Source organism: Globicephala melas, chromosome 6 (genome assembly GCF_963455315.2).
Source record: "Globicephala melas chromosome 6, mGloMel1.2, whole genome shotgun sequence".
Classification (NCBI taxonomy): domain Eukaryota; kingdom Metazoa; phylum Chordata; class Mammalia; order Artiodactyla; family Delphinidae; genus Globicephala; species Globicephala melas.
Window position 1 is genome coordinate 44,138,223 of NC_083319.1, and position 27,281 is coordinate 44,165,503.

Below are 27,281 nucleotides of genomic sequence, written 5' to 3' on the forward strand. Positions count from 1 at the left end.
TTGCAGCAACATGGTTGAACTTGGAGAGCATTACACTAAGTGAAATAAGTCAGAGAAAGACAAATACTGTATGATATAACTTACATGTGGAATCTAAAACTACAATAAACTAGTGAATATAACAAAAAAAGAAGCAGACTCACAGATTTAGAGAACAAACTAGTGGACGGGGTAGGAGAGGTAATATATGGGTTGGGGAGTGGGAGGTACAAATTATTGGGTATATGATAGGCTCACGGATTATCCGTACCACACAGGGACTACAGCCAATATTTTGTAATAACTGTAAATGGAAAGTAACCGTTAAAAATTGTATAGAAAATCATGATCCTACAATATATGTACATGCACGATCCTCGACTTCTGAAAAAATAAAAAATAAAGCACAGCGGACTTTTTTGAGCTGAAAGAGTCACTGGGCGTCATCGTGACCCCCGCACACTGGCGGTCAGGGGCCATGTCTGTACCTGTTGGCCAAAAGCTGGGACCTGGTTCCTGAGGGCGAGGTCAGGTAGATGGCCAGGTCTCCCCTCCTGGGGTGGGTGATGGTGATGCGCACAACTACGTGTTCCAGGTAGCTGACGTGGTGGTTGGGATTGTCGGAGCAGCCCGACGCTTTGTAGACGGAGCGCACCGCACTGTTGGGCCGAACTGTCCTGCAACAGAGAGAAGGGGGTTTGAGCAGAGCACGAGGCAGAGCTCGGCTGCGTGAGCCTGCAGGCCTGGAAGGACCGCGTGATGCAATGCAAGCCGTGGTCGCTGGAGACTAAGGGACACAGTGTCATTACCCAAATGATTAGGTCGTTTAAGGGAGTAACCCTAGTTAGGGTGGGAAAGGTGCAAGTGAGAGGAAAGGAGGAATGAAGGTTCTTTTATCTTCATGCAGGTAGTGGATATCAATCTTGTTCAGATAGATCGCTGGGCCCTGGTGCTGGAGTGTCTGATTCAGTAAGGCTGGGGTGGGTCACAAGAATATGCCTTTCCAACAAGTTTCCAGGCGATAGGGATGTTGCTGATCTGTGGAATCCACTTTGTGAACCACCAGTATAGGGTACTGTTGTACAGTGGAGGCTTGGGGATGACTATGACCTTGATTCAAATCCCTGGTCTACCATTTCCTTTCTCTATAAGCCAAGCGCACACTCTTCCGCTTGCCTACAGGCTCCTGTCTTCTTCACTAGCTTCCTCCTGTGCCACTGTGCCCCTTGAACACTGGGTTCCAGCCACACTAGCATTGGTTCAAGTTCTGGGATAATTCAAGTTTACCTTAGCCACTTTGCATACACTACTCTGCCTCTAGTGCTTTTTTGCTGCTGTTCCTATGGCTGACTCTTCTTTCATAGTCAAAGCTTAAATTTCACTCTCTAAGATGGTCACTGAACCATAGGAAAAACATGTTCCCACCTTTTATTTACTACCCCTTTTATTTTCAGCATTCGCTTATTGTCATTTGTAATGATCTACTTATTATATTATTTTGGTTTGACTCCCCCGCTAGACGGTAAGCTCCACAAGGGCAGGAAGCATTTCTTATTCCGGTTTCTATCCCTAATTATCTAGCCCAGTGCTTGATAGCCAGTAAGTGCTTGATAGCAAGAAAAATTGTTGCTGAATTGGTAAATGAATTTGTGAATGAATAAACAATTATTCCATTTGATCCCATTTCCTCCTTTGTCAAAAGGGAATAATACCCAAGTTGTTATAAAGTTTTAAGAAGAAAACACGTTGTTTCTAACACTTGGCTTGACCTGTAGTAAGAGCTCAGTAAATACCGGTTAACTTTTTACTTCTTTTTTTTTTTTCTCTTATTCTTTGCCACAAATGGGGAAAAAAAAAAAAACTTAGTCCACTTATTTCTGCTTCCTAACAAGTTCCTCAAGAATGATAATGGCTCTAGTTTTATTACAAACCAAAGTTCTTACGTATTTTTCCGAGCTAACTCTCTAAAAAGAAAGCTGAAAGCAAATTACTAATAAAATCACTAAAATAAATCCTATTCTTCGGATTCAGCGCCTAGGAGAGACTTCACTATCACTTGATGAATCCAATCAGCACAGCCTCCAAGTTTGTGAGGCTGAAACAGGGGACGAGGCCCTGGAAGCTGAGTAAACTGCAATCTCTTTTACTGGGCATCCTGCATCAATCTTCAGAGAACTACATGGTGTGCAGTTAAGTTTCCAGAACATAAGGTTTAGTTTTGGGAGTATACCAACTTCTGGGGAATATTTCTACCATAAAATATGGGGAATACTTCTACCATCGATTAGAAATATTGACAGAGTAGAAACTTGAAGAATGCCCATCTGTAAGGGTCCCCCCCCCACCCCCTTGTAAGATACGTTTTTCTTTTAAGGATCCTTGGGTTATACTAGTGTGTATTTAATGGCTTAGGGTCTTAAGACATTCTATTAGAATTTTATAATTACATTAGAAAAATACTACACAAGTTTCTAGTTTCCATGTGCAACACAGGGCTGTCTCAAGATAGCTGCACTGGCCTAATCTCTTTTAGGGCACTGTCATGCTGTCTGCTTGCAGCAAACATTACTTGATTTGTCGGTCTGTGCTCTCCACACACACGTGCTGCTGGGGAACAGTGGTCCACTTCTCCGCCTCCATCACCATGGCTTCCGCATCCATCAGTCCAAATCCGTAGAGATGGCTCACTACAGAAGGCAAGAAGTTGGTCAGCTTTACCGTAGTTAGCAGCAACCTAGGCCATATATGTTGAGTTATACTTTCACACAGTAGAAAACCCAGACGCAACCCTATGGGAGCCAAGCTTTCTTTGTAGCAATGATTAAAAAAACAAATAAAACAAGTAAACAATCATAAGAAAATAAGATGAATGCATATTATTCATTGAATATGTTCTATAACTAGTAACATGACTACCATTTATGAATTGTTACTACATGGCAGGCACTAGTCCATATGTTTACGTTTAATTCTCCCAACAATCTTAAGATGTTAGTGCTATTATTATTATCATTCATGGATGAGAAAACTGAGGAAAGAGAGAAACTAGGCTAAGATTGACCAGCAATTCAGTGGTTGAGCCAAATTCTAACCCACATAGATTTACTCCCAGGCCTCACTGTTAACCACTTGTATTCAAGTGATAACATCACCAATTTTGTAAGATAAAATAATTAGTAGGTTTAAAGAGAAGTGTATACAACTTCAAAAATACAAATTTTCTGACCTATCTAGTATTTTGGTTGAAAATACTGCAAGACATAAATTATTATCTTTCCTCTGGCATATGAAAAATTTATTAAACTTCATGCATGAAATATCTGGAGGCCTCTAGACTTTTATGCCAGCTTCTTATCCTCGAATGTTATAAACTTTTAGCTCTCAATGAGAAATACCTATTGATCTAAAGCTAAATTTGACGTAACTGTCTCAGAAGTTTCAATTACATATAGGAATATTTTAATGATGATACAGTGAGATCTACATTTGCAGCTCTTTCTAAAAATACTTTAAAATCCCAGCTGAATGCTTAAAATCTCCACCTTGCATTAAACTCTCTCATATCTTTATATTTAACACAGAGTCCTACTTCGACCAGATTTATTGCCTAAAACATTTCCTTATGACATGAATTACTTTATGCAGAAATGTCTAGAGATGCCCATGCTTATGGATTATTTAAATACTTCAGCTTGAAATTCAAGATATTCTATGATACAGTCCCATTCTACTTTCAAAACAACCTCCTCACCAAACCTTCTGCGTTAGCAAGGTCAGTCACTCCTCTGCAGTCCCAGTCATATCTTGCTCTTTCTGCCTCACTGCCTTTGCTCATGCTGAGCCCTCGGCCTGCAGTTCCCTCACTCATCCTCTCTGCAGAGTCAAACTCTACTCTTCTAAGTTCCTGAAGGCCTAGCTAGTCTATCTTCTCCTTCTTGAAATAGTCTCTGACCAATAAAAGTCAATAGACATTTACTGAATTTCAAGCATCTGTGATGAGTGAATTTTCTCCTTTCTAGACCTATAACTTTAATGAATTTGTCAATCCATCTGCCCTTCTGCCCATCTAGCCAGCCATCCATTCATCCATCCGTCCATGCATCCATCCACCTATCCAACATTTCTTGAGTGCCTTCTATACGTGCCAGGCACTGTATTATGCACTGCACTTTTTACCTGTGTCATCTATTGAATGGCTAATTAACTCTCTGTCAGCATGTCTTTTTACCCCAAATGTATTAGAAACTGCTTGATGGTAGGAACTAGGACTTATATGTCTTTATCTGTTTCATGGAAGTGAGCAGAACTTTACACACATGGGAGGAAATTACAGCATATAAAAAGGAAAATTGTGCTAGGATTCAGAAATACTGCTCCATTTCTGCTATTGGCTGATCATATAACTTTTGGCAAACAAGATAAAATATCTAACCCACAATTTCCTTGTGTGGGGATATTATTATCTATCCCATCACCATTACTAAATTGATTATTATTATATATCCTATATGAGAAAATCTGTGTAAAGAACTATACAAATGGAAGTGCTCATTATTATATCAGATACTCAGCCAGACAGGACATACTGAATAAAACAGAATAAAAGTACTTTGCTATGGCAAGGATATATTTAGGATTTTTATACATGTACTTTTGTAACTTTTATTATAAGTGATTTTTTTCTTGATTAAAAAGTAATGTATGTTCATTGTAAAAACTTGTAAATACATCCAGAAAAGAATAAAATAGAACTCATCACAAGTCGGTAAATGCTACTAAAAATTCTATTTAGTTTTATTTATATAGTATTATGTGAGGTAAGCTTGCCGCCTTAATTAAAAAAGATACAGAGTAACCCACATAATAGAGGAGAAATGTCAAATTTGGGCTTAAGGAAACGAAGTTGTGGAGAGCTTTTGTTAAAGTTCATATAAATCCTATGTTGTCACTTATCACTTAACCATAGTCTATATCATTTCATCATGAATACTCTAAGGTATTTTCTTTCCCTGGAGGAATTGAAATTATTGCCGAAGACACAATACTAGGCTGACTCTGCATGGTGCACGAATATCCCCAGACTAGCGTCAAGCGGTTTTAAACCCGTACAATTTATCACTTAGTCTCAGTTTAGGGAAATGAGATAAGAGATTTGATTGATATGAGGGGAGTAGTGAAGAGGGTAAGTGGGGGCCTGGGGAGGGTAAGGGCTTTGAATAGTCTACAGAGTGGGTGCCTGGGCCCCAGCTCAGCTGTGCACGCTGCTGTTCCCTACCTCCCCACACCCCACCCCCAATAACTGTCAACTTAACCTTTAGGACATAAATTAACACACAGAGTCATCAAATACAACAAACACTTCATGACTGTTAAACAACCACTCGAGTTAAGTAGAAAAGCACCTTGAGTCTTTATGAAGGCCGTAAATTTGTTTCGGTTTCCGATTCAGTTCCTACCCTCCAGAGACAAGGTCTGTTCACGCAACACTCAAAGGAGGTGCTCAGAACAGAGGCTGAGTAGCTGCAGTAAAACTACAGACTGGCAGGTCAACAGAAAGAAAAGTGTATATTAATAAAATATTAATAAATGAGGGAATCAGAAGAGATCATTGAAGTCCATTGAATCAGTAACGGAGCTTTTCAGAAATTTAAATTATTTTAAGATACCTGAAATTGTGTATCTGCCCACAATCGTGATACACAGTCTAAGAAAAAAATGAAATAAATTTATTTCTTCTTTTTTTGGGGGGGGCGGTGCTGACAATATATCAACTCTGTGTATTCTGATTGGCAGTTATTTGTTTGGTTTTTGGCAAATACTAATGAGAAGATAATTACACAATGAATGTGTTGGGCAGATAAACTCCTTCAAAACATGGTGTCAACAGGGAAACAAGCCATTAAATGGTATGGGAGCACTAGTCATTTTTCTGATAATTTTTTATATAATATAAAGTTTCACATTCTAAAATTAGCTATAAATTCAGAAACACTGTTCTGTTTGAGTCAACCATTTGAGTCAAGCCTTGCCCATCACACTGTTACCACTGTTACCATGCCCCATGGAGTATGATTTCTTACAGTGGCTGCAGAACAGCTGGCTTAGAGATGAGGTTCCATATGTATTTGTGAAGTGAATGAATGTAACTGATTAGAGAAATTTTCTGTAATTCACCAAGTGGCATAAAGTGTTTTTAGGAGAATTGTAAGGGGGAATTAGGAGCTCTGTTCTTTTTGTGACTGACTACTATAAAGTCATCATTAATACTCAAAATGTATTCAAGTATAGAGCCAATATTCCTATTTTTAAAATTTATGATTACCTGTATAGCAAATATACCAGCAAACAACTGGTTGTGATATGGCCATTCCATAACTAAAATAGTTTTATCTATGCACGTTTCTCATGCCAAGATCAGAGCAAATCCTGAGCCTGAAAGTAACTTCGGGATGATCAAGTGGGACCTCTCTGTGCAAGCACTGTGCCAAATACAAAATTCTTTGAATTCAATATTTAGGAAGACGTGGAGGGAACAAAGCATGTATATAGATTAACTAAAGATCTCGGAGCACAGTTAAGACATGTATTCCAGAAAGTACATTTATCTCTTGGTAGAATGATGCTGAACAAGGTTAATAAAGGGAATCTGAAAAACTTGCTTAGCGTTATATTTGTTCCATTAGGCGGCATGACTGTTTCTGCAGATAAGTTCCGAAAAGTGGAACTGCCTGGCACCAGAAGTTTAACTAGTTTTTATGCCAAGTAATCCAAAAGCTTCCCTGCTTGGACTAGTCAGATGGCCGAGAGAAGGCAGGAAAATAGATAATGTTCTCCGGCAGGTATACTTCCATCTTCTGATGAGACCGGAAGTGCCAAGAGGAGCTAATCATTAAATACACAAGTAAACAGTTGCAAAGTTCAAAAGCAGATACACTTAATTTAGACCACAGGGCTAGCTATGAGACCTAAAAAAGTCAGTTCTAAAGAAAAGTTAGAAAGCTCAGTAGGAAAAGAAAAATTAGAAGTTTCGGGCACAGGAAGCTATAACCAGGGAAATTTGGTGTACTTCTATCTCTCTTAGCGGACATCCTTGCTGATGCCAGCTATTTTAAATCGTTTTTAGAAAAATACCATACTGAATACATATTTCATAACTCTAAAATGGCTATTAGTAAAGCACTCGCTATATACTAAAGTAATTGATTGGAAAAAGTTGTGTGTGTGATTTTTTTTTTAAGTTTCTGAGGTTCCTGAAGTAAGGCTTTCTGCTACCAGCTGTCAGATGTACAGATAATGCTATGTAGCATCCAGTGTAAAGTAGGGCAAACAACAACAAAAGCCATCCAAGTTGCCTATGAGAGATTAAAAATTTTGCCTGTGACTGAAAAAAGTACAAGTAAGTAACAGCTATCCATTCCTGAGCATTTAATATAAAAGTACAGCCAATTTCTTCCACTGGGGAAATCGTTTCTTATGACTAACACAACTAAATGCCTAGGTTTACCCAGAGGTGTCCTGGTTTTAGCACTGAAACCCTGTGTCCCGGGGAAAGCCTTCATTCATGGACAAACCAAGAGAGTGGCTACCCCACGTGGAACCAAGGGAGTAAGGTGATGCTCTTATGGGGTGGCACAGAGCTCTCACATCTTTTAATATCAATAATCCAGTAACTAGAAGACATATGGGCATCCTGAACTTGTATTTGTTGAGATGCACGGGATCATCAAAATATAAAAGATGGTTGATAAATTAGGTTTAATTATTCAATTCTTAGAAAGGGTCAATTTCAATACACTTCACCAATAGAAGCTAAGAATTTATACCATTAATTATGATACCACTCGTGGGGTTTGGAGCACCTACTACGTATTCAAAACAATGAGGCTCGGGCTTCCCTGGTGGCGCAGTGATTGAGAGTCCGCCTGCTGATGCAGGGGACGCGGGTTCGTGCCCCAGTCCGGGAGGATCCCACATGCCGCGGAGCTGCTGGCCCCGTGAGCCATGGCCGCTGAGCCTGTGCTCCGCAACGGGAGAGGCCACAACAGTGAGAGGCCTGCGTACCGCAAAACAAAAAACAAACAAACAAACAAACAAAAAAAATGAGGCTCCAAAAGAAACAGAAACTGCTATGTGTTCTCAGGCCAGCAGGAGATGAGACAAGAATAACTCTATGATTTCACTAAGAAACAAGTAAAAGCGATAACTGTGTCGTCACTGTGTAAGTGTAAAAAGACTTCAAAAGAGTAAGAAATCAGTAAAAAAGACAACGGATGTAAAGCAACTACTAGAGCCTGCTCTACACAAAGTACTCAATAAATGTTAGCTGAGATTTGGAGTCAGGTAAGATGACCCAAGAAGGGAAGGTGATATTTGGACTGGGCTTTGGTGTCCACATCAGATTCAGTGAGGTGGGGATGCAGGGAGGACAACCAGGTGCCGGGATGGAACCACCAGTTAAATAATCATCAGGTCTGTGTGCGGTTCTTTGGCGCAGTGAGGAAACCAGCAGCCCCAGCGTGTGGGGTGAGTGGTCAGCGGGGGATGGGCATTAGCAGTCTACTTAGTAGGAAATAAGGGGAAGAGAGTGGACTGCGGGAGAACTGGATGCCAACCGTGACAGTGGGGTGTCTTCTGCCATCAGTCAGGCTGTTGCTATTCTATTGATACCTAAGGGTAAACCACCAGACTGAGAGGTCGTTATGCAAGATGCAAATTCCTGTCTTGAGGGGGGCTGCCTGATCTGCAGGGTGGGGTTGAAACTCCGACTGAGATCAGAGAGCTCCTGCAGCTGTCAGAGTCCTGGCACCTTTGGGTTCTTTGATCCTCAATGTGCTGAACCACCTGTTCTGAAATAACTGCTCCCACCAGAGACCGTGTGCCTCCTGCACCTACTAATCAAGCCAGACCAAACGTGCACAATAAGCAGAGGGTGTGCAACGCACCCCATTGCACATGCATAATGTAAGTGCTTCAGTACTGCTTCTTTTAAAGTGGAAATAAACAGCTAAATACGAAAACATAAAATGTAAGATTTATAAACATGAAGAGGCGGAAAGTAATACTCTTCCGTCTCCTATGTCAGCACTTCTACACTTAAACATCTCGATAGATGAAAGCCAGGATGCTTGCAGAATTAGCCTTTTCTTCTCTTTCCTTACTCAGACATCTATCTCTTCATTACATACCCTTTAAATTTCAGTGTGAAAGGCACATAAGCTTCTTAGAGAATCAGAACTCTAGTTGCAGTGCCTTCTTCTGCCTCTTCCTACAAGATGCAGACTCCCTGGGGGCAGGAAAACCTTGCATCCAGCACCTGCCTTATTGCCTTACTTTGCATAGTTTGTTTCCAGCTTTCCTTTGCTTTTCCTAAAATCACAGGCTCTACTAACAACTCCAGCCGGATCCAAAGATGCCAGCCATCACCAGCACTACCGAGGACTTGCATGTGGAAAGTTTCCAGACACTGATACTTGGCTGTCTGCGGGGTCTGCACTTGAAAGCGCCCCTCAGGATGTGTTTGGTTAGCAGCTACAGGTAGTCAGACAGGCTCATCATTACAGAGACGAAGTAAAAAGAGTTTAGGAAACCACTGCTGAGTTCTTCTCCTCCATGTACAATGTACTTCATTATACATGATTTATATGTACACAATTTATTATATATGCATATATAAAGTATATATTTATTCTAATCTTTTAAAATTTACAGAGTTAAGGAGATATGCCTGCCTTCCCCTAAGGGCATTATGAAAAGATAAACATGTCACATTCTTTTCTCCTTTTCTCTGGCCATTCTTTTGTTTGCTTCCAACGTGGTGGTCATAATGGGCAAGTAATTTGCTTAAGGTAATTGACTAGTATTTCTTGAATGGAGGTAGGAAAACTATTTTACCACCTTGGGGAAACTTAGCCATGTATTCCTGGGCATACAAGCATAGATGCTGTGCTTGCTTTTAGGAAACTAAGATTGTTTGGACAGAGATGAGAACAAAATAAAAAATGTACTACAAGGGCCTTTGGGTAAAAGCTAATTGAAGATTAGACTGACCATATAGCTCCCCAGCCTAGATCTTCTTGGTCCATAACTTGGATAAACAATTACCAGACTGGGATCTTAATGAGCCAGCAGTCAAAAATTCTTATTTGTGAATTATTCATATTATTTTAGATAACTCTTCATTTAATTTTCGTTTACTTTTGCTTTTTTCCTTAAATTCTCATAAAAGAATGGCATAGAAAATCTGGTTGATATTTATTTCAAGTGAGTGTATTTTCATACTCTGTAGTTAACAGAGGTTGCAAAGATATGGTTATTTCATCTAACTACACCAAACATCCATGGCTCACCTGATATGAAGCCATTACCCACTGCTGATATGATGGTTGGCAAACTACAAAGAGTGACACATAGAAGAAATTATTCCTTGCGGCTGGGAATGTCATCTTCTGATTGGGAAGAAAGCTAACACTTATCTTTCTAAGTTTCAAGCATTATGTAAGGCTTCTCATGAACACTCCTTTTCATTTACATAAAACTCAAATAAGGGACAATAATAAGGAAATTTCTGTAAAATCTCAGAAAAATAGGCCACTAATGAAGGCTGCATATTCTCTTAGAAGAAGAAATACTTGAGATGGTTCTTATATCCTAGACTAAGATTTGGATTCATGGAGGTATAATTCATGGGGAAAGGAATGAGATATTTGGAACGGTGGCTTCCTCAAGAAACCTGTGTGGGCCTGGAACCCCATGGATGGATTTAATCTGGAGGTAATGGAGGAGCCAACATTCAAGGAAATGACATCATTTAATTAATATTTTAGAAAGACTGATCTGGCATTGGTGTATGGGATATGAAATGGCAGACGGACTGAGGCGGGGAACTAGTTCCTTCAATGGTGCAGGCATGGAAGACCACAGAGAGGGTTATGGAAGGGGTGAAATGAAATAAGAGATCAGATAAGAAAAGGAGCAATGAAATTTCACCTCTCGCACTATGTAGGATACGTACTGAGTCAGAGTAAACGGGGTGATCTAGAGAAGGATACGCCCTGATGATAGAGGTAACTTTGGGGCAGATGTTGTTTTGTAAAAGACAATTGACAGTTCCGTTTGGCAGTTTTGAGTTTTAAATGACACAGGTGAGCCTTGGGCTGAGATTCTAGGTGGATAATGGATGAAGTCAATGCTGAAGATGGTAGAACTGAAAATCCTTAGTCAGGAGGTGGTACTTGTCATTTAAAGGAAGGTGGGGATGTGAAGGTGGAATTACGAGAATGTAAGAGGGAGGGAGGGAGGAAGGGAGGGAGGAGACGGGGAGAGAGGAGGGGAGAAGGAGAGAGAGCCAGAGCGCTCTAAACAACAGACCTTAAGGAATGGCCCAGGTGAAAGGAAGGGAGAGAAAGGACTCAGGAGAGTGTCAGTGAAGAATGGGGCGGGCTTCCCTGGTGGCGCAGTGGTTGGGAGTCCGCCTGCCGATGTAGGGGACACGGGTTCGTGCCCCCGTCCGGGAGGATCCCACATGCCGCGGAGCGGCTGGGCCCGTGAGCCGTGGCCGCTGGGCCTGTGCGTCTGGAGCCTGTGCTCCGCTAAGGGAGAGGCCACAACAGTGAGAGGCCCGTGTACTACCAAAAAAAAAAAAAAAAAAAGGGTCTATATTTTTGTATCACAAAAGGCAAGGAAAGACCTGGACTGGGTAGATCAAAAGCATGAAATCCTAGAGAAAAACAAGGAGGCTTCTGGTTTGGCAAGCAGAAAATCGTTGAAAATCTCAAAGAGTAATTGCACTTCAAAGGTGGAAGTGGAAACTAGATTGAAGAAAATTACAGAGGGATTAAACAGTAGGGAAACGGAAGCAGCTAAATAAGACTACTTGTTGGGAATTTTTAGTTGTGTAAGGAAGGACAGAACTAAGGCAGGAGGATAATGGAAAAGATTTTTCCCCCTCCAAAAGGGGGGTTACAAAGTTTGAAAACACAAGGTACACTCCAATTGACAGAAAGGCAAATGCATGAAGCTGGGAGCAAATGGCTAAGAGACTGACAAGAGATGAGATTTTTTAAGAGCACCTTTCACACATGGGATTCCTTATCTAAACTACAGAAGAAAAAATCATTTGAGAGACACGTTTTTCATTTCTTCTAAGGATGGTATTTCAATGAGCAACATTCAAATTTCACTGGAAGAGAAGTTAATTCATTGCATACAGCGGATAACCTGGGTCGGTGGTTCCCACACCTGCATGTGCGTCACCCAAAGGACCTGTTAGGGCACACATTGTGTAGCCCCACTGATTAGCAGTTTTGAGGTAAGGCCCAGAATTTGCATTTCTAACAATTTCCCAGGTGATGCCAATATTGCTGGTCCCGGGACACCACTCTGAGAACCACAAGCCCAGTTGATAAAGCCTGGTTAATTAGGCTAGTATCTCCAACATAGGGCCTGAGTTTCTGTAGGTATGATTCACAAATACCTGTCCCTCGTGGCAGAAGCGCAAGAAGTAAGTTGCTTATACAGAAGATCATGCCAATGTCTTTTCATGTGGGCTACCAAAGACATTTCTGCCTCTCTTAAAAAATATTTTAAGAAGATAAAGTTCTCCCAATTAATCTATAAATGCACACCCCTCATTTTTCAAGCACAGGTTGTTGGTCTAGGTATTTCCTTCTTTGGATACACATAACTTAAAGAGTTAAATTCTATGCATTGTTAGGATAGAATCAGTGTTTGACTGAGATACAAAATCATGCTCAATTACAATGCTGCAAAAAGTAAATGCACTGAGAGATGTATTTCCTAATCTTACCGCATCTACAATTGAAGTGCATTTATCAAGCATGCTTCCCAAAATAAGATGCCTAGAAGAAATTTTGTATGGGAGGTAAAAATATTTTACATATGCATTTTTTTTACATATTAGCTAATGAAATCTGTAGAACAATGCTAGCAAGATAGTATTATTCACATTTTACAGCTGAAAAAACTATCTCATGAATATTAAAAAAACCCCCAACAACTCTAAAGTCACTGGGACTTGAGTCCAAGTGTTCAAAATCTTGATGTATTATATATGCACTCAGTGATTACCACTGTCTGTAAGACACACAGTACTTCTTTCAACTACGGTACTCAAATCAATCATAAATCCTTGGAATAACAAGGTAGCAAAGGTGCAGGGGGAACATTTTGGGAATTTATCTACATATCACAAATGAACACTGGAACGTTTTTATCCTCTCTTCCTTTTGCAATTGAGCTGCATTAAAAACTGCTCTCTTCTTCAAAACTCATTAAAATATCGTGTGCAGAGAAAGAAATATGTGGAGTTTGGAAGGAAAGTTAACATCTGGCCCATAACCCTTTCCCCTATTCTTGCTGAGAAATGACCTTCTTCAGTCATTTCTATCAGGGGTTTTCCCTGAGTGAGAAGATATTGTTAATACGGTAAGGATACTTTATTGTATATTCATGCTGAGGCCATTGTTTTATTACAGCTAACCAGTCATGCACAGATGGAGGAAGGGCATTGAGTGGCAAAGAGCAGCTTCTCATTTGTTAACATCCAGCAGTGATCACAATACCCTCCTTTTGGGCTCTTTCAGAGATGACTCTGGAAACTTCAGGGTGTACCGTGTCTTCTGGTAGAACACCATAAAATGAAGCCTGTTGAAACTATTACTGGGATGTGTGATAGAAATTTAATTGCGTTGAAATGTCTGAGGCTAGCAAGATGTCAACATGTGTAAAGAGCTTGAATTGAGATTCTAAGAAAAAAAAAGTCTGGATCTATTTATGTCACAGAAGATGTATCCAGATGGATTCTGCAAAGTGATCGCCTGGTGTGTATAACTACCTTCGTAGACACAGTGGCCTTAGGAAGTTACGCACAGAACTAGGGTGGGATTAATTTTCAGGATTTCTTTTTGAATCTTTGGGTCTGGTTTTTATTGTAGACGCTGGTATGAATATAAAGATCTCTCTGGATAGAGAAAAAGGATGGGCTAAGCCATCTTTACGAAAATTTAAAAAGATGTAATAAGGCTCCTTTTTCTCTTGTTCATTTGGGTTATCTTATTGATCCTGAACCAGTTTTCACAGCTGGAACAGTCCCCATTTGGCATGGTCTCACCATGGTCACAGCAACTTAGAGCCCCCTGTCCTTGATGGAGGACAGGGAATTAGTGCTGCAGTCTGTGCTCAGAATGCTGATGCCACAGTCCAAACTGACAGGCACGTACTGATTTCAATGACAGAGTTCCTCCTACGCACCTCAATCACATTTCCCCCTTTCACATTTAAAGCTCTATTCCTCGGTAGAAAAGATGGTCTGTTGGGAGCCCCTCCACAAGCCAGCTTGATGATAATCATGGAAACATCACATAAAGTCCTTTTCACCACTGCCTCATGCCTGTGTTCATGCATCCTGCATATATCAACGTTCATAAGGACTCATCACCCCAAATAAGAATCTTCTCCTACTGGCTCCACATGAAATAATTATACATTTGAACTAATGAAACTTCAATCATTTTTGGTCACAAAATAAGGCAGAATGTAGCAAGAATATGAAGAGAGAAACAGATGTGTGCTTTACACACTCACTCAAAATTCTAAGATTTTGCATCAAACTGTGTCTAGAGAGTTGGTGATAAAGACAGTGATGAAAAAGATATTGGAAAACTCTATTTGAGTGCAGTAACTTTGCTAATGAAGGTTCTGTGAATGTCAAGGTTGAAGCAATAGATGAAGGTTAAAATGACCAAAACCATCTCTGGAGAGATGCCTTTTAAAAGATACTCGTGCCTTTGACAATTGTGGGAGAAATTACAACAGAATTCTAGGCAACAGGGCTGCCTATGTGAGAATTATGTGTATTAGAGACAGCTGCCTCTTTCTTTAGGTGGACATCATCCCACTCCGGGGCACTTGGCTTGGTGAATAAATGACAGGCCAGATTTCAGTCTCCACTCAATCCTCTTGTTTGATTTCCTTGTGCAGTTAATAACCTGTGCGATGAACTGTGGCAGCCCTAGCATACAATCATAGACATTTCTTGCATTTTCAGGTATCTCCTCTGATTCTTTAGTCATATATGGCCGAGTTTTAGTTTAGTGCGAGTTTTAGGATTCACAATACTGAACTCTGGAACAAAGCTGGACATGTATCTTTTACCTTGGCTGTAAAGGCACTTCTGAAGGCAAAACAAATAAAGAAAAGCAAAAAATTTCCAGACAAAACCATCCCACACAGTGTATTAAGAAAGCGTAGACACTACAGCCTCTGGCAGGTTCAAAAAAGTCCTAAAGCTTCCTAGGACTATAGATGATTCTAAGTTTGCTTCACAGCCAAGAAAAAGAATATTAACATAAAACTTAAGAAAGGGAAAAAGGCATTTGTAAACTGTAAATGCCTCTGTCACTCTACCTGCGAGAGTCTCACAGCGACTCAAGAAGCCAACCAGAATTACGTCACTCGCTTTCTTGAAGGCTCTGAAAATTGACATGGCAAATACAAAGACCACAACTGTACGTGAAAATAATCCAAATATTGGAAGTTAAGTGGCTTTCTGAAGGTCATGGTGAACAATTATAAGCAACAAAAAGACTTGGGTCAAAGGAAATTTGTGAAGTCTTCTCAAAGCACAGTTTCTGGCCTGACGTGTTTCAAGAAGCGATCTCATCACCACACCCTTTGTCCTGGATTTATTGAAGACCCGTTTCAAAAAGCATTTCTTTGTCTTCTTTTTTTAAAAAAAGAATTTAGCAAAGATGATTATATACACCAGCGCTATAACTCTCCTCATTTAGAAGGCGACCAAGAGATGATAAAAAATTTCACTGAATGTCACAGCCCTTGAGGTCAGGAATATACAATTGCATGCTAAGATGATAGAAAATGATCACTGCAAGAGCATTTTCATCCATTTTAGCAAGTCAGTGTCTTCTGTGCGTGTCATTTTCTAGCACATATCATAGGACCCATGGATTTATACCATCGGCTTAAAAAAAAAAACTCTAACATCAAAGCAACTGGAATCGACTTACTTGATAGTCATTACTATCATCCAACTCACTTTCTCAAATCAGTGCAGTAGCCCCCACGTGTTTTTCAGATCAAATAAGAACTCTTAACTCTAGGAATCAGGTAGCATTACTCTCAGTTTCTTCTGAATTACTTCCCTCATCACATCATACCCGTCCTTTTTGCACACTGGGCCCTCTGTCTTCTCCCTTACCCTGACCATTCCTTTCACCACAGCTGTCTCATCCAGTTTGAATCCCCAATCCTCCAAGAGATGCAAAGAAAAAATAATACATCTGTTTAAACTAACTACTCTAAAAACTATTTCAGACAAGTTTTGGTTCCCAGGAGTAACTCTAAGTTTCTCAACCACCTTCCACCCTCTCATTATATTTATCTATGCTTCTCATCTATGTTATGTACATGACATTAACAAATCATTCACGATCAGCAGATTATGCTTTTTTCAAAACATTCCAGCCCATCTAGTGTTTCTTGAAATCCAAGTAGTCTTCTAGAAAAGCAGAGAAATAACAAATAAGGAAGTTAACCCTTTATCCAGAATCATCAACTAAAATCACTGGCAAATGGAAATAAGAACCCAAATTAGATAAAGTAAACTACAGAGAGGGGGACAGAAGTGTTACAAGAAATACGTGAGTATAAAGGAGTGTCATATCTGCAAGGGAGAGTGGAGCTCATTTCATTCCTAAGCTACACACAGCATTTTAATGGCCACAAATCTATGCATATATATATATATATATATATATATATGTGCTTCATTTTTATCATACAAAAATTCTAACAGAATATTAACTGTTTATTAATTCAACATTAAATGTTGTATGAGAATGATGCATAACATGTAGATGATCGTGTTCCCTGAGTGTCTGCTATGAAGGAAGAACGGTGCTCAATTCTGTATACGATACTGTTTTCCTCATTCTTCCCTTTGCCACACACTCCAGCTAGGATGGATGGCCTCCTAGCTTTTCCTTGATTGAGTCTCTGTATCTGCTCTATGCCTGGCCTGAAATGCGCTATATCTGGCTAGCCATTTGGACCATTCCCTTACTCCTCAAAGCCTCTGTTTAAATTAGGTCTTTCGGACTGCGTAATGCTTAAACAGTTGTAATCTGTCCACACAGAGACTTATCCATGAATATTCATACCAGCGTTACTCATAACAACCAAACTGGAAACAATGAAATAGTCCAGGGGAAGGGGAACCTTCGTACACTGTTGGTGGGAATGTAAATTGGTGTAGCCACTGTGGAAAACAGTATGGAGGTTCCTCAAAAAACTAAAAATAGAACTATCATATGAATAATTCCACTCTTGAGCACATATCCAAAAAAACCAAACCACTAATTCAAAAAGATATATGCACCCCAATGTTCAAAGCAGCAGTATTACAATTGTCAAGATATGGAAGTAACCTAAGTGTCCATCAACAGATGAATGGATTAAGAATATGTGGTACATATATACAGCAGAATACTACTCAGCCATAAAAAAGAATAAAATTTTGTCATTTGCAACAACATGGACGGACCAGGAGGGTATTACGCTAAGTGAAATAAGTCAGAGAAAAGACAAATACTGTATGATATAACTTACATGTGGAACCTAAAAATTAAAACAAACTAGTGGATATAACAAAAAAGAACAGTTTCACAGATATAGAGAACAAAGTAGAAGTTACCAGTGGGGGGAGAGAAAGAGGGAGAGGTAGGATAGGGGTAGGGGATTAGGAGGTACAAACTTCTATGTATGAAATAAATAAGCTACAAGGATATATTGTACAACACAGGGAATGTAGCCAATATTTTATAATAATTATAAATGGAGTATAGCTTTTAAAAATTGTGAATCACTATGTTGTACACCTGTAACTTATATAATATTGTACATCAACTATACCTCAATAAAAAATAAAATTATCCATGAAAAAGTGAAGGATGATACAAATTGTGGTACATTCCTATATATATAGTGGAATACTACTTAGTAATAAAATGGACTAAACTCCTCATATACTTAATGACATGGATGAACCTCAAAAAATATATGGAGGGAAAGAAGCCAGTTTCAAAGAATTCTATTTACATGAAAGTCTACAAAAGACAATCTAATCTACAGTGACAGAAAATCAACTGGTTGCAAAGGGTGGGGTTGTGGGGTGGAATAAAGGATGAGAAAGAGCGCAAAAGAACTTTGTGGGGTGATGGAAATGTTCTCTACCTTGATTGCGGTGATGTTTACACAGACGTATACATTTGTACAATTAAAATGGTGCTTTTTATTATATGTAAACTCAGTCCAATGAAGTTAAGAATGTATGTGGATTCCCACATGTACTATTCATTTGTTTACAAAGCTGGGATTCAATCCCAGGTTATTTGACTTTGGGGTCCATGCTCCAAAACACTAGGCAGAGTGAGACTTTTGTTTTAAATAAACAAAACCTCAAACAAGAGGTTTTGTTTATTTAAAACAAAAAACAAAAAGGCTTCTGTAAGAAAATGTGCCTGTATGTGTACGTATGTATATTCTTTTTTTTTTTAGGTTCTCTGCTAGATTCTGCATGTTTTTTCTTTTTTTTAAATTTAATTTTGCTTTTTTATACAGCAGGTTCTTATTAGTTATCTCTTTTATACATATTAGTGTATATATGTCAATCCCAATCTCCTAAATCATCCCCACCCCACTCTTCCCCTGGCTTTTCCCCCTTCGTGTCCATACGTTTGTTCTCTACATCTGTGTCTCTATTTCTGCCTTGCAAACCAGTTCATCTATACCATTTTTCTAGATTCCACATATATGCATTAATATACGATAACTGTTTTTCTCTTTCTGACTTACTTCATTCTGTATGACAGTATCTAAATCCATCCACTTCTCTACAGATGACCCAATTTTGTTCCTTTTTGTGGTTGAGTAATATTCCATTGTATATATGTACCACAACTTCTTTAGCCATTTGTTTGTTGATAGGCATTTAGGTTGCTTCCATGACCTGGCTATTGTAAACAGTGCTGCAATGAACATTGGGGTGCATATCTCTTTGAATTATGGTTTTGTCTGGGTATATGCCCAGTAGTGGGATAGCTGAGTCACATGGTAATTCTATTTTTAGTTTTTTAAGGAACCTCCATAAAGTTCTCCATACTGGCTGTATCAATTTACATTCCCACCAACAGTGCAAGAGGGTTCCCTTCTCTCCACACCCTCTCCAGCATTTGTTGTTTGTAGATTTTCTGATGATGCCCATTCTAACCGGTGTGAGGTGATACCTCACTGTAGTTTTGATTCGCATTTCTCTAATAATTAGTGATGTTGAGCATCTTTTCATGTGCCTCTTGGCCATCTGTATTTCTTCTTTGGAGAAATGTCTATTTAGGTCTTCTGCCCATTTTTTGATCAGGTTGTTTTTTTTTTAATATTGAGCTGCATGAGCTATTTATATATTTTGGAGATTATTCTTTGTCCGTTGATTCACTTGCAAATATTTTCGCCCATTCTGAGGGTTGTCTTTTCAGCTTGTTTGTAGTTTCCTTTGCTGTGCAAAAGCTTTTAAGTATCATTAGGTCCCATTTGTTTATTTTTGTTTTTATTTCCATTACTCTAGTAGGCGGGTCAAAAAAGATCTTGCTGTGATTTAAGTCACAGAGTGTTCTTCCTATGTTTTCCTCTAAGAGTGTTATAGTATCCATTCTTACATTTAGGTCTTTAATCCATTTTGAGTTTATTTTTGTGTATGGTGTTAGGAAGTGTTCTAATTTCATTCTTTTACATGTAGCTGTCCAGTTTTCCCAGCACCACTTATTGAAGAGACTGTCTTTTCTCCGTTGTATATCCTTCCCTCCTTTGTCATAGATTAGTTGACCATAGGTGCATGGGTTTATCACTGGGCTTTCTATCCTGTTCCATTGATCTATATTTCTGTTTTTGTGCCAGTACCATACTGTCTTGATTACTATACTTTGTAGTATAGTCTGAGGTGAGGGAGTCTGATTCCTCCAGCTCTGTTTTTTTCCTTCAAGATTGCTTTGACTATTCAGGGTCTTTTGTGTCTCCACACAAATTTTAAGATTTTTTCTTCTAGTTCTGTAAAAAAAAATGTCTTTAGTAATTTGATAGGGATTGCATTGAATCTGTAGATTGCTTTAGGTGGTATAGTCATTTTCACAATACTGATTCTTCCAATCCATGAACATGTTATATCTCTCCATCTGTTTGCATCATCTTGAATTTCTTTCATCAGTGTCTTATAGTTTTCTGAGTACAAGACTTTTACCTCCTTAGGTAGGTTTATTCCTAGGTATTTTATTCTTTTTGTTGCAATGGTGAGTGTGATTGTTTCCTTAATTTCTCTTTCTGATCTTTCATTCTTAGTATATAGGAATGCAAGAGATTTCTATGCATTAATTTTGTATCCTGCAACTTTACCAAATTCATTGATTAGCTCTGGTAGTTTTCTGGTAGCATCTTCAGGATTCTTTATATATAGTATCACGTCATCTGCAAATAGTGATAGTTTTACTTCTTCTTTTCCAATTTGTACTCCTTTTATTTCTTTTTCTTCTCTGATTGTCGTGGCTAGGACTTCCAAAACTATGTTGAATGACAGTGGCAGGAGTGGACATCCTTGTCTTTTTCCTGATCTTAGAGGAAATGCTTTCAGTTTTTCACCATTGAGAATGATGTTTGCTGTGGGTTTGTCGTGTATGGCCTTTATTATGTTGAGGTAGGTTCCCTCTATGCCCACTTTCTGGAGAGTTTTTATCATAAATGGGTGTTGAATTTTGTCAAAAGCTTCTTCCGAGTCTAATGAGATGATCATATGGTTTTTACTCATCAGTTTGTTAATCCATCAGTGTATCACACTGATGGATTTGCATATATTGAAGAATCCTTGCATTCCTGTGATAAATCCCACTTGATCATGGTGTATGATCCTTTTAATGTGTTGTTGGATTCTGTTTGCTAGTATTATTTTTTTTGTTGTTGTTGCTTTGTTTTTTTTTTTTTGTTTTTTTTTTAATAGTTTTTTATTGTATGATTTTTTTTTTTAACATCTTTATTGGGGTATAATTGCTTTACAATGGTGTGTTAGTTTCTGTTATAACAAAGTTAATCAGTTATACATATACATATGTTCCCATATCTCTTCCCTCTTGCGTCTCCCTCCCTCCCACCCTCCCTATCCCACCCCTCCAGGCGGTCACAAAGCACCGAGTCAATATCCCTGTGCCATGCGGCTGCTTCCCACTAGCTATCTACCTTACTACGTTTGTTAGTGTGTATATGTCCATGACCCTCTCTCGCCCCGTCACAGCTCACCCTTCCCCCTCCCCATAACCTCAAGTCCGTTCTCTAGGAGGTCTGCGTCTTTATTCCTGCCTTACCCCTAGGTTCTTCATGACATTTTTTTTCTTAAATTCCATATATATGTGTTATGTTTGCTAGTATTTTGTTGAGGATTTTTGCATCTATATTCATCAGTGATATTGGTCTGTAATTTTCTTTTTTTGTAGTGTCTTTGTCTGCTTTTGGTATCAAGGTGATGGTGGCCTCGTAGAATGAGTTTGGGAGTGCTCCTTCCTCTGCAGTTTTCTGGAAGAGTTTCAGAAGGATGGGCGTTAGCTCTTCTCTAAATGTTTGATAGAATCCACCTGTGAAGCCATCTGGTCCTGGACTTTTGTTTGTTGGAAGATTTTTAATCACAGTTTCAATTTCAATACTTGTGATTGGTCTGTTGATATTTTCTATTTCTTCCTAGTTCAGTCTTGGAAGGTTATACCTTCGTAAGAATAACCAAATTCTAAGAATTTGTCCATTTTTTCCAGGTTGTCTATTTTATTGGTATAACATTGCTTGTAGTAGTCTCTTATGATGCTTTGTATTTCTGCAGTGTCTGCTGTATCTGCTCTTTTTTCATTTCTAATTTTATTGATTTGAGTCCTCTCCCTCTTTTTCTGTCTGGCTAAAGGTTTATCAATTTTGTTTATATTCTCAAAGAACTAGCTTTAATTTTATTGATCTTTGCTACAGTTTTCTTTCTTTCTATTTCATTTATTTCTGCCCTTATCTTTATTATTTCTTTCCTTCTACTAACTTTGGGTTTGTTTGTTTTTCTTTCTCTAGTTCCTTTAGGTGTAAGGCTAGATTGTTTATTTAAGATTTTTCTTGTTTCTTGAGGTAGGATTGTACTGCTATAAACTTCCCTCTTAGAACTGCTTTTGCTGCATCCCATAGGTTTTGCATTGTCGTGTTTTCATTGTCATTTGTCTCCAGGTATTTTTTGGTTTCCTCTTTGATTTCTTCAGTGATCTCTTGGTTATTTAGTAATGTATTGTTTAGCCTCCATGTGTTTGTGTTTTTACATTTTTTCCCTGTAATTGATATCTAGTCTCATAGTGTTGTGGTAGGAAAAGATGTTTGATGTGATTTCAATTTTCTTAAATTTACGAAGGCTTTATTTGTGACCCAAGATGCGATCCTGGAGAATGTTCCATGTGCCCTTGAGAAGATAGTGTAATTTGCTGTTTTTAGATGGAATGTCCTATAAATATCAATTAAATCTATCTGGTCTACTGTGTCATTTAAAGCTTGTGTTTCCTTATTTATTTTCATTTTGGATGATCTGTCCATTGGTGTAAGTGAGGTGTTAAAGTCCCCCACTATTATTGTGTTACTGTCGATTTCCTCTTTTATAGCTGTTAGTAGTTGCCTTATGTATTGAGGTGCTCCTGTGTTGGGTGCATATATATTTATAATTGTTATAGCTTCTTCTTGGATTGATCCCTTGATCATTATGCAGTGTCCTTCCTTGTCTCTTGTAACATTCTTTATTTTAAAGTCTATTTTATCTGACATGAGTATTGCTACTCCAGCTTCCTTCTGATTTCCATCTGCATGGAATATCTTTTTCCATCCCCTCACTTTCAGTCTGTATGTGTCCCTAGGTCTGAAGTGGGTCACTTGTAGACAGCATATATCCAGGTCTTGTTTTGTATTCATTCAGCGAGGCTGTGTCTTTTGGTTGGAGCATTTAATCCATTCACATTTAAGGTAATTATTGATATGTATGTTCCTATGACCATTTTCTTAATTGTTCTGAGTTTGTTTTTGTAGGTCCTTTTCTTCTCTTGTGTTTCCCACTTAGGGAAGTTCCTGTAGCATTTGCTGTAGAACTGGTTTGGTGGTGCTGAATTCTCTTAGCTTTTGCTTGTCTGTAAAGCTTTTGATTTCTCCATTGAATCTGAATGAGATCCTTGCCAGGTAGAGTAATCTTGGTTGTAGGTTCTTCCCTTCCACCACTTCAAATATATCATGCCACTCCCTTCTGGCTTGTAGAGTTTCTGCAGAGAAATCAGCTGTTAACCTTAGGGGGGTTCCCTTGTATGTTACTTGTCATTTTTCCCTTGTTGCTTGTAATAATTTTTCCCTGTCTGTAATTTTTGTCAATTTGATTAGTATTTGTCTCAGCGTGTTTCTCCTTGGATTTATCCTGCCTGGGACTCTCTGCGCTTCCTGGACTTGGGTGGCTATTTCGTTTCCTATGTTAGGGAAGTTTTCGACTATAATCTCTTCAAATATTTTCTTGGGTCCTTTCTCTCTCTCTTCTCCTTCTGGGACCCCTGTAATGCAAATGTTGGTGCGTTTAATGTTGTCCCAGAACTCTTAGGCTGTCTTCATTTCTTTTCGTTCTTTTTTCTTTATTCTGTTCCGTGGCAGTGAATTCCTCCATTCTGTCTTCCAGGTCACTTATCCGTTCTTCTGCCTCAGTCATTCTGTTATTGATTCCTTCTAATATATTTTTCATTTAACTTATTGTATTGCTCATCTCTATTTGTTCTTTAATTCTTCTAGGTGTTTGTTCTTTAATTCTTCTGGGTCTTTGTTAAACATTTCTTGCATCTTCTCGATCTTTGCCTGCATTCTTTTTCCAAGGTCCTGGATCATCTTCACTATCATTATTCTGAATTCTTTTTCTGGACGGTTGCCTCTCCACTTCATTTAGTTGTTTTTCTGGGGTTTTATATTGTTCTATCATTTGGTACATAGTCCTCTGCCTTTTCATCTTGTCTATCTTTCTGTGAATGTGGTTTTCGTTCCACAGGTTGCAGGATTATAGCTCTTCTTGCTTCTGCTGTCTGACCTCTGGTGGATGAGGCTATCTAAGAGGCTTATGCAAGCTTCCTGATGGGAGGCATCAGTGGTGGGTAGCGCTGGGTGTTGCTCTGGTGGGCAGAGCTCAGTAAAAGTTTAATCCACTTGTCTGCTTATGGGTGGGGCTGAGTTTCCTCCCCGTTGGTTGTTTGGCCTGAGGCAACCCAGCACTGGAGGCTACAGGCTCTTTGATGGGGCTAATGGCGGGCTCCGGGAGGGCTGATGCCAAGGAGTACTTCCCAGAACTTCTGCTGCCAGTGTCCTTGTCCCCATGGTGAGCCACAACCACCCCCCACCTCTGCAGGAGACCCACCAACATTAGCAGGTAGGTCTGGTTCAGTCTCCTATGGGGTCACTGCTCCTTCCCCTGGGTCCTGATGCACCTACTTTGTGTGTGCCCTCCAAGAGTTCAGTCTCTGTTTCCCCCAATCTTGTTGAAGTCCTGCAATCAAACCCAACTAGCCTTCAAAGTCTGATTCTCTGGGAATTCCTCCTCCCGTTGCTGGTCCCTCAGGTTGGGAAGCCTGATGTGGGGCTCAGAACCTTCACTCCAGTGGGTGGACTTCTGTGGAATAATTGTTCTCCAGTTTGTGAGTCACCCACCCAGCAGTTATGAGATTTCATTTTATTGTGATTAAGCCCCTCCTACCATCTCACTTTGTCTTCTCCTTTGTCTTTAGATGTGGGGTATCTTTTTTGGTGAGTTCCAGTGTCTTCTTTTTGGTGATTGTTCAGCAGTTAGTTGTGATTCTGGTGCTCTCACAAGAGGGAGTGAGCACACGTCCTTCTACTCTGCCACCTTGAACCAATCTCCTTGTATGTATATTCTGATAAGACTGTCTTGTCTTAAATCTTTTGGGGGCATCTTATTTTGGAACTGGATTCAGAATCCAGTTATTAGTGAGTCAAAGAACTCCATTTCGTTATTTATAGTTCCAATACACTTTTGGCCTGAAAACAACATTGGCCTTGGTTGACCACCCTTTGTAATTATGGGGTTTAGGGCTTGATGATTTTTATCTTTGCCTGAAATATCAGTTGTAACCACAAAATATCAAGCTTTGCTATCATAAAGGATAGCCAAACTCATTTGCTGAAAGAAGAGTTTTAAAAATACCTAAGGAAGTCCAGCCTCATTAGAATTAGTGAAATCGAGTTTCATCAGGTGATTACACAAAAAGAGACATCAATTGTCTCTTCAGTATACGAATTTTGCATATTGTTAAAAATCACATTTTAAGCTTATAGCTTTTATACTGTATATTAATGGTTAAAGAGTTGATAGGACATTGATAGCTACAGTCAGTTCAGATTTTTTCATTAGTTCTTATGTTGAAATAATTAATTACAACTTTCAAAATTTAGCAGGTTGAAGTCAAGTTGATATTTAAACATTAATTTGCAAAACAGAATTTTAGTTATGTTTATATATGATTATAGTATAGTCATTGATATGCGATTATGGGATAAAAGGTATGAAGACGTATTGTGATAAGTTCATTACAAAGTAATACATTTTCTCTTGCCCACTCAGGTAATTTAATTAATTTCAGTCGCAAAATAGCATTCTAATTCACAACATAGTTTCATATCTTTATCCTCATTTCACAGTAGAAAGCTGTGACTTATGAAAATACACTTTTAAGACTCTTTTCTTTGTCAAGGGTTTTTTTATGTTTGGTATTTTGCAATTTCAAAGCACTTTTCTTTCAACTCAGCCTTCTCATTATGTTTGGTATTTGTTACCCACATTCTAAAAACCCAAGATACAAAAATGTTAATTGGCTTCCTCAAAGGCCAAAGAAAATATCAATAACAGACTCTACTAGAATAAAGTTCTTAAGATTGTGGCAAAGCCACAAAACTACTCCAAACATAATTCCCTTCATTAACTAATTATGTTTTGTAAAGAGATAATAGTCGTACAGTACAACCATTGTTTTAATTCTATTCTGAAGATGGATTTTAAGTGTGAAACCACATGCAGTTAAAACTTTTGTATTTAGGGATGAAAAAACAGAACAAAACACCCCCAAAGTCTAACAAACCTAACACTACCATTCAAAGACCAGTGCAGAGAAAATAACATTTTTCATTTGCAGAAAATATTTTAAAATCTCACATATTTAGTAGGAATGAATAGAACACTCTTATGGGGCAAGTAGACATTTTGGATACAAGACTCCGGATTAAGCAATGACCAAGCAGACTGCTGTCAGGGGTTCTATATTGCTGTTCCCAGGTAGATATTTAGGTAAATCATCCACCAGACAAAAGAATAAACGTAAAATCCCTAAATTATGTGTGATTCATATCTTTTTTTTTATAAATGAGCAAGAAGGTAAGCTCCTATTTCAGTGATCAATGAATGCAAAAATGAAAGGTTTTAAGTTAATAAATGCATAGGAGTTCATAGAATACAATGGAATAAATATAGAATCTTGAAAGAAAATCAGGTGGTGTTTCTAGGGAGCAAATTTCATTACGTAGGATCAAATGTACTTACATCCCTCTCTGCATTTTAAGAGAAGAACTAAATGCCTTATTTCTGAAAATAGGATCAGGACTGAAGTCAAGCATCTGATTCAAACACCCCCTCTGACACTGACCAGATGAATAATGTTTCACTTTGACCTTTCTTTGAAAACATGATGTACAGATTTCCAATTAAGGTACATTATGTAGCTTTAATCATAGCTACCAACATCACGTGAGCATGCTAGGTGGCAAAGATAAGATATTATTTGTACAGTGACATAATAAAATACAATATAGCTTTACCCTTTCACATGGTAACACATCAGATATTACTTTATATACTCAGTAAAAAAATAAAAACACCACATTTCAAAACCTTTAGTTTCAGTTCAACACATGGCATGCTTAATCGTTTCAGCACATCTAATTCTTTTTAATAAGTGTTAAAACTGAAAGCAAGACAGGTAGGTATTAAAAATATATTGGAACATCTTAAAATTACCAGCCCTAACAGTGGAAATAAAATGACGGCGATTAAAAGTAATAAAGGTTATTAAAAGTTAAGGGCCTTTGAGGCTAAGAAGTCATGTTAGACTGTCAATTGTTTTCCCCATGGTGGGAAG

General features: G+C 38.6%; 1 protein-coding gene across 3 annotated transcripts in view; it reads right to left on the minus strand.

Annotated features, from left to right (window-relative positions):
• PCSK5 (proprotein convertase subtilisin/kexin type 5) overlaps window positions 1–27,281 on the minus strand; it is a 313,374-nt gene that overhangs the window by 46,285 nt on the left and 239,808 nt on the right. For all 3 annotated transcript variants that reach the window (XM_060300834.1, XM_030876984.2, XM_060300835.1), the window contains 2 exons: window positions 2,549–2,666; window positions 468–656 (listed from right to left, as the gene is read on the minus strand). In XM_060300834.1, the coding sequence (XP_060156817.1) occupies window positions 468–656; window positions 2,549–2,666 (307 nt within the window). The remainder of the gene's footprint in view (window positions 1–467; window positions 657–2,548; window positions 2,667–27,281) is intronic.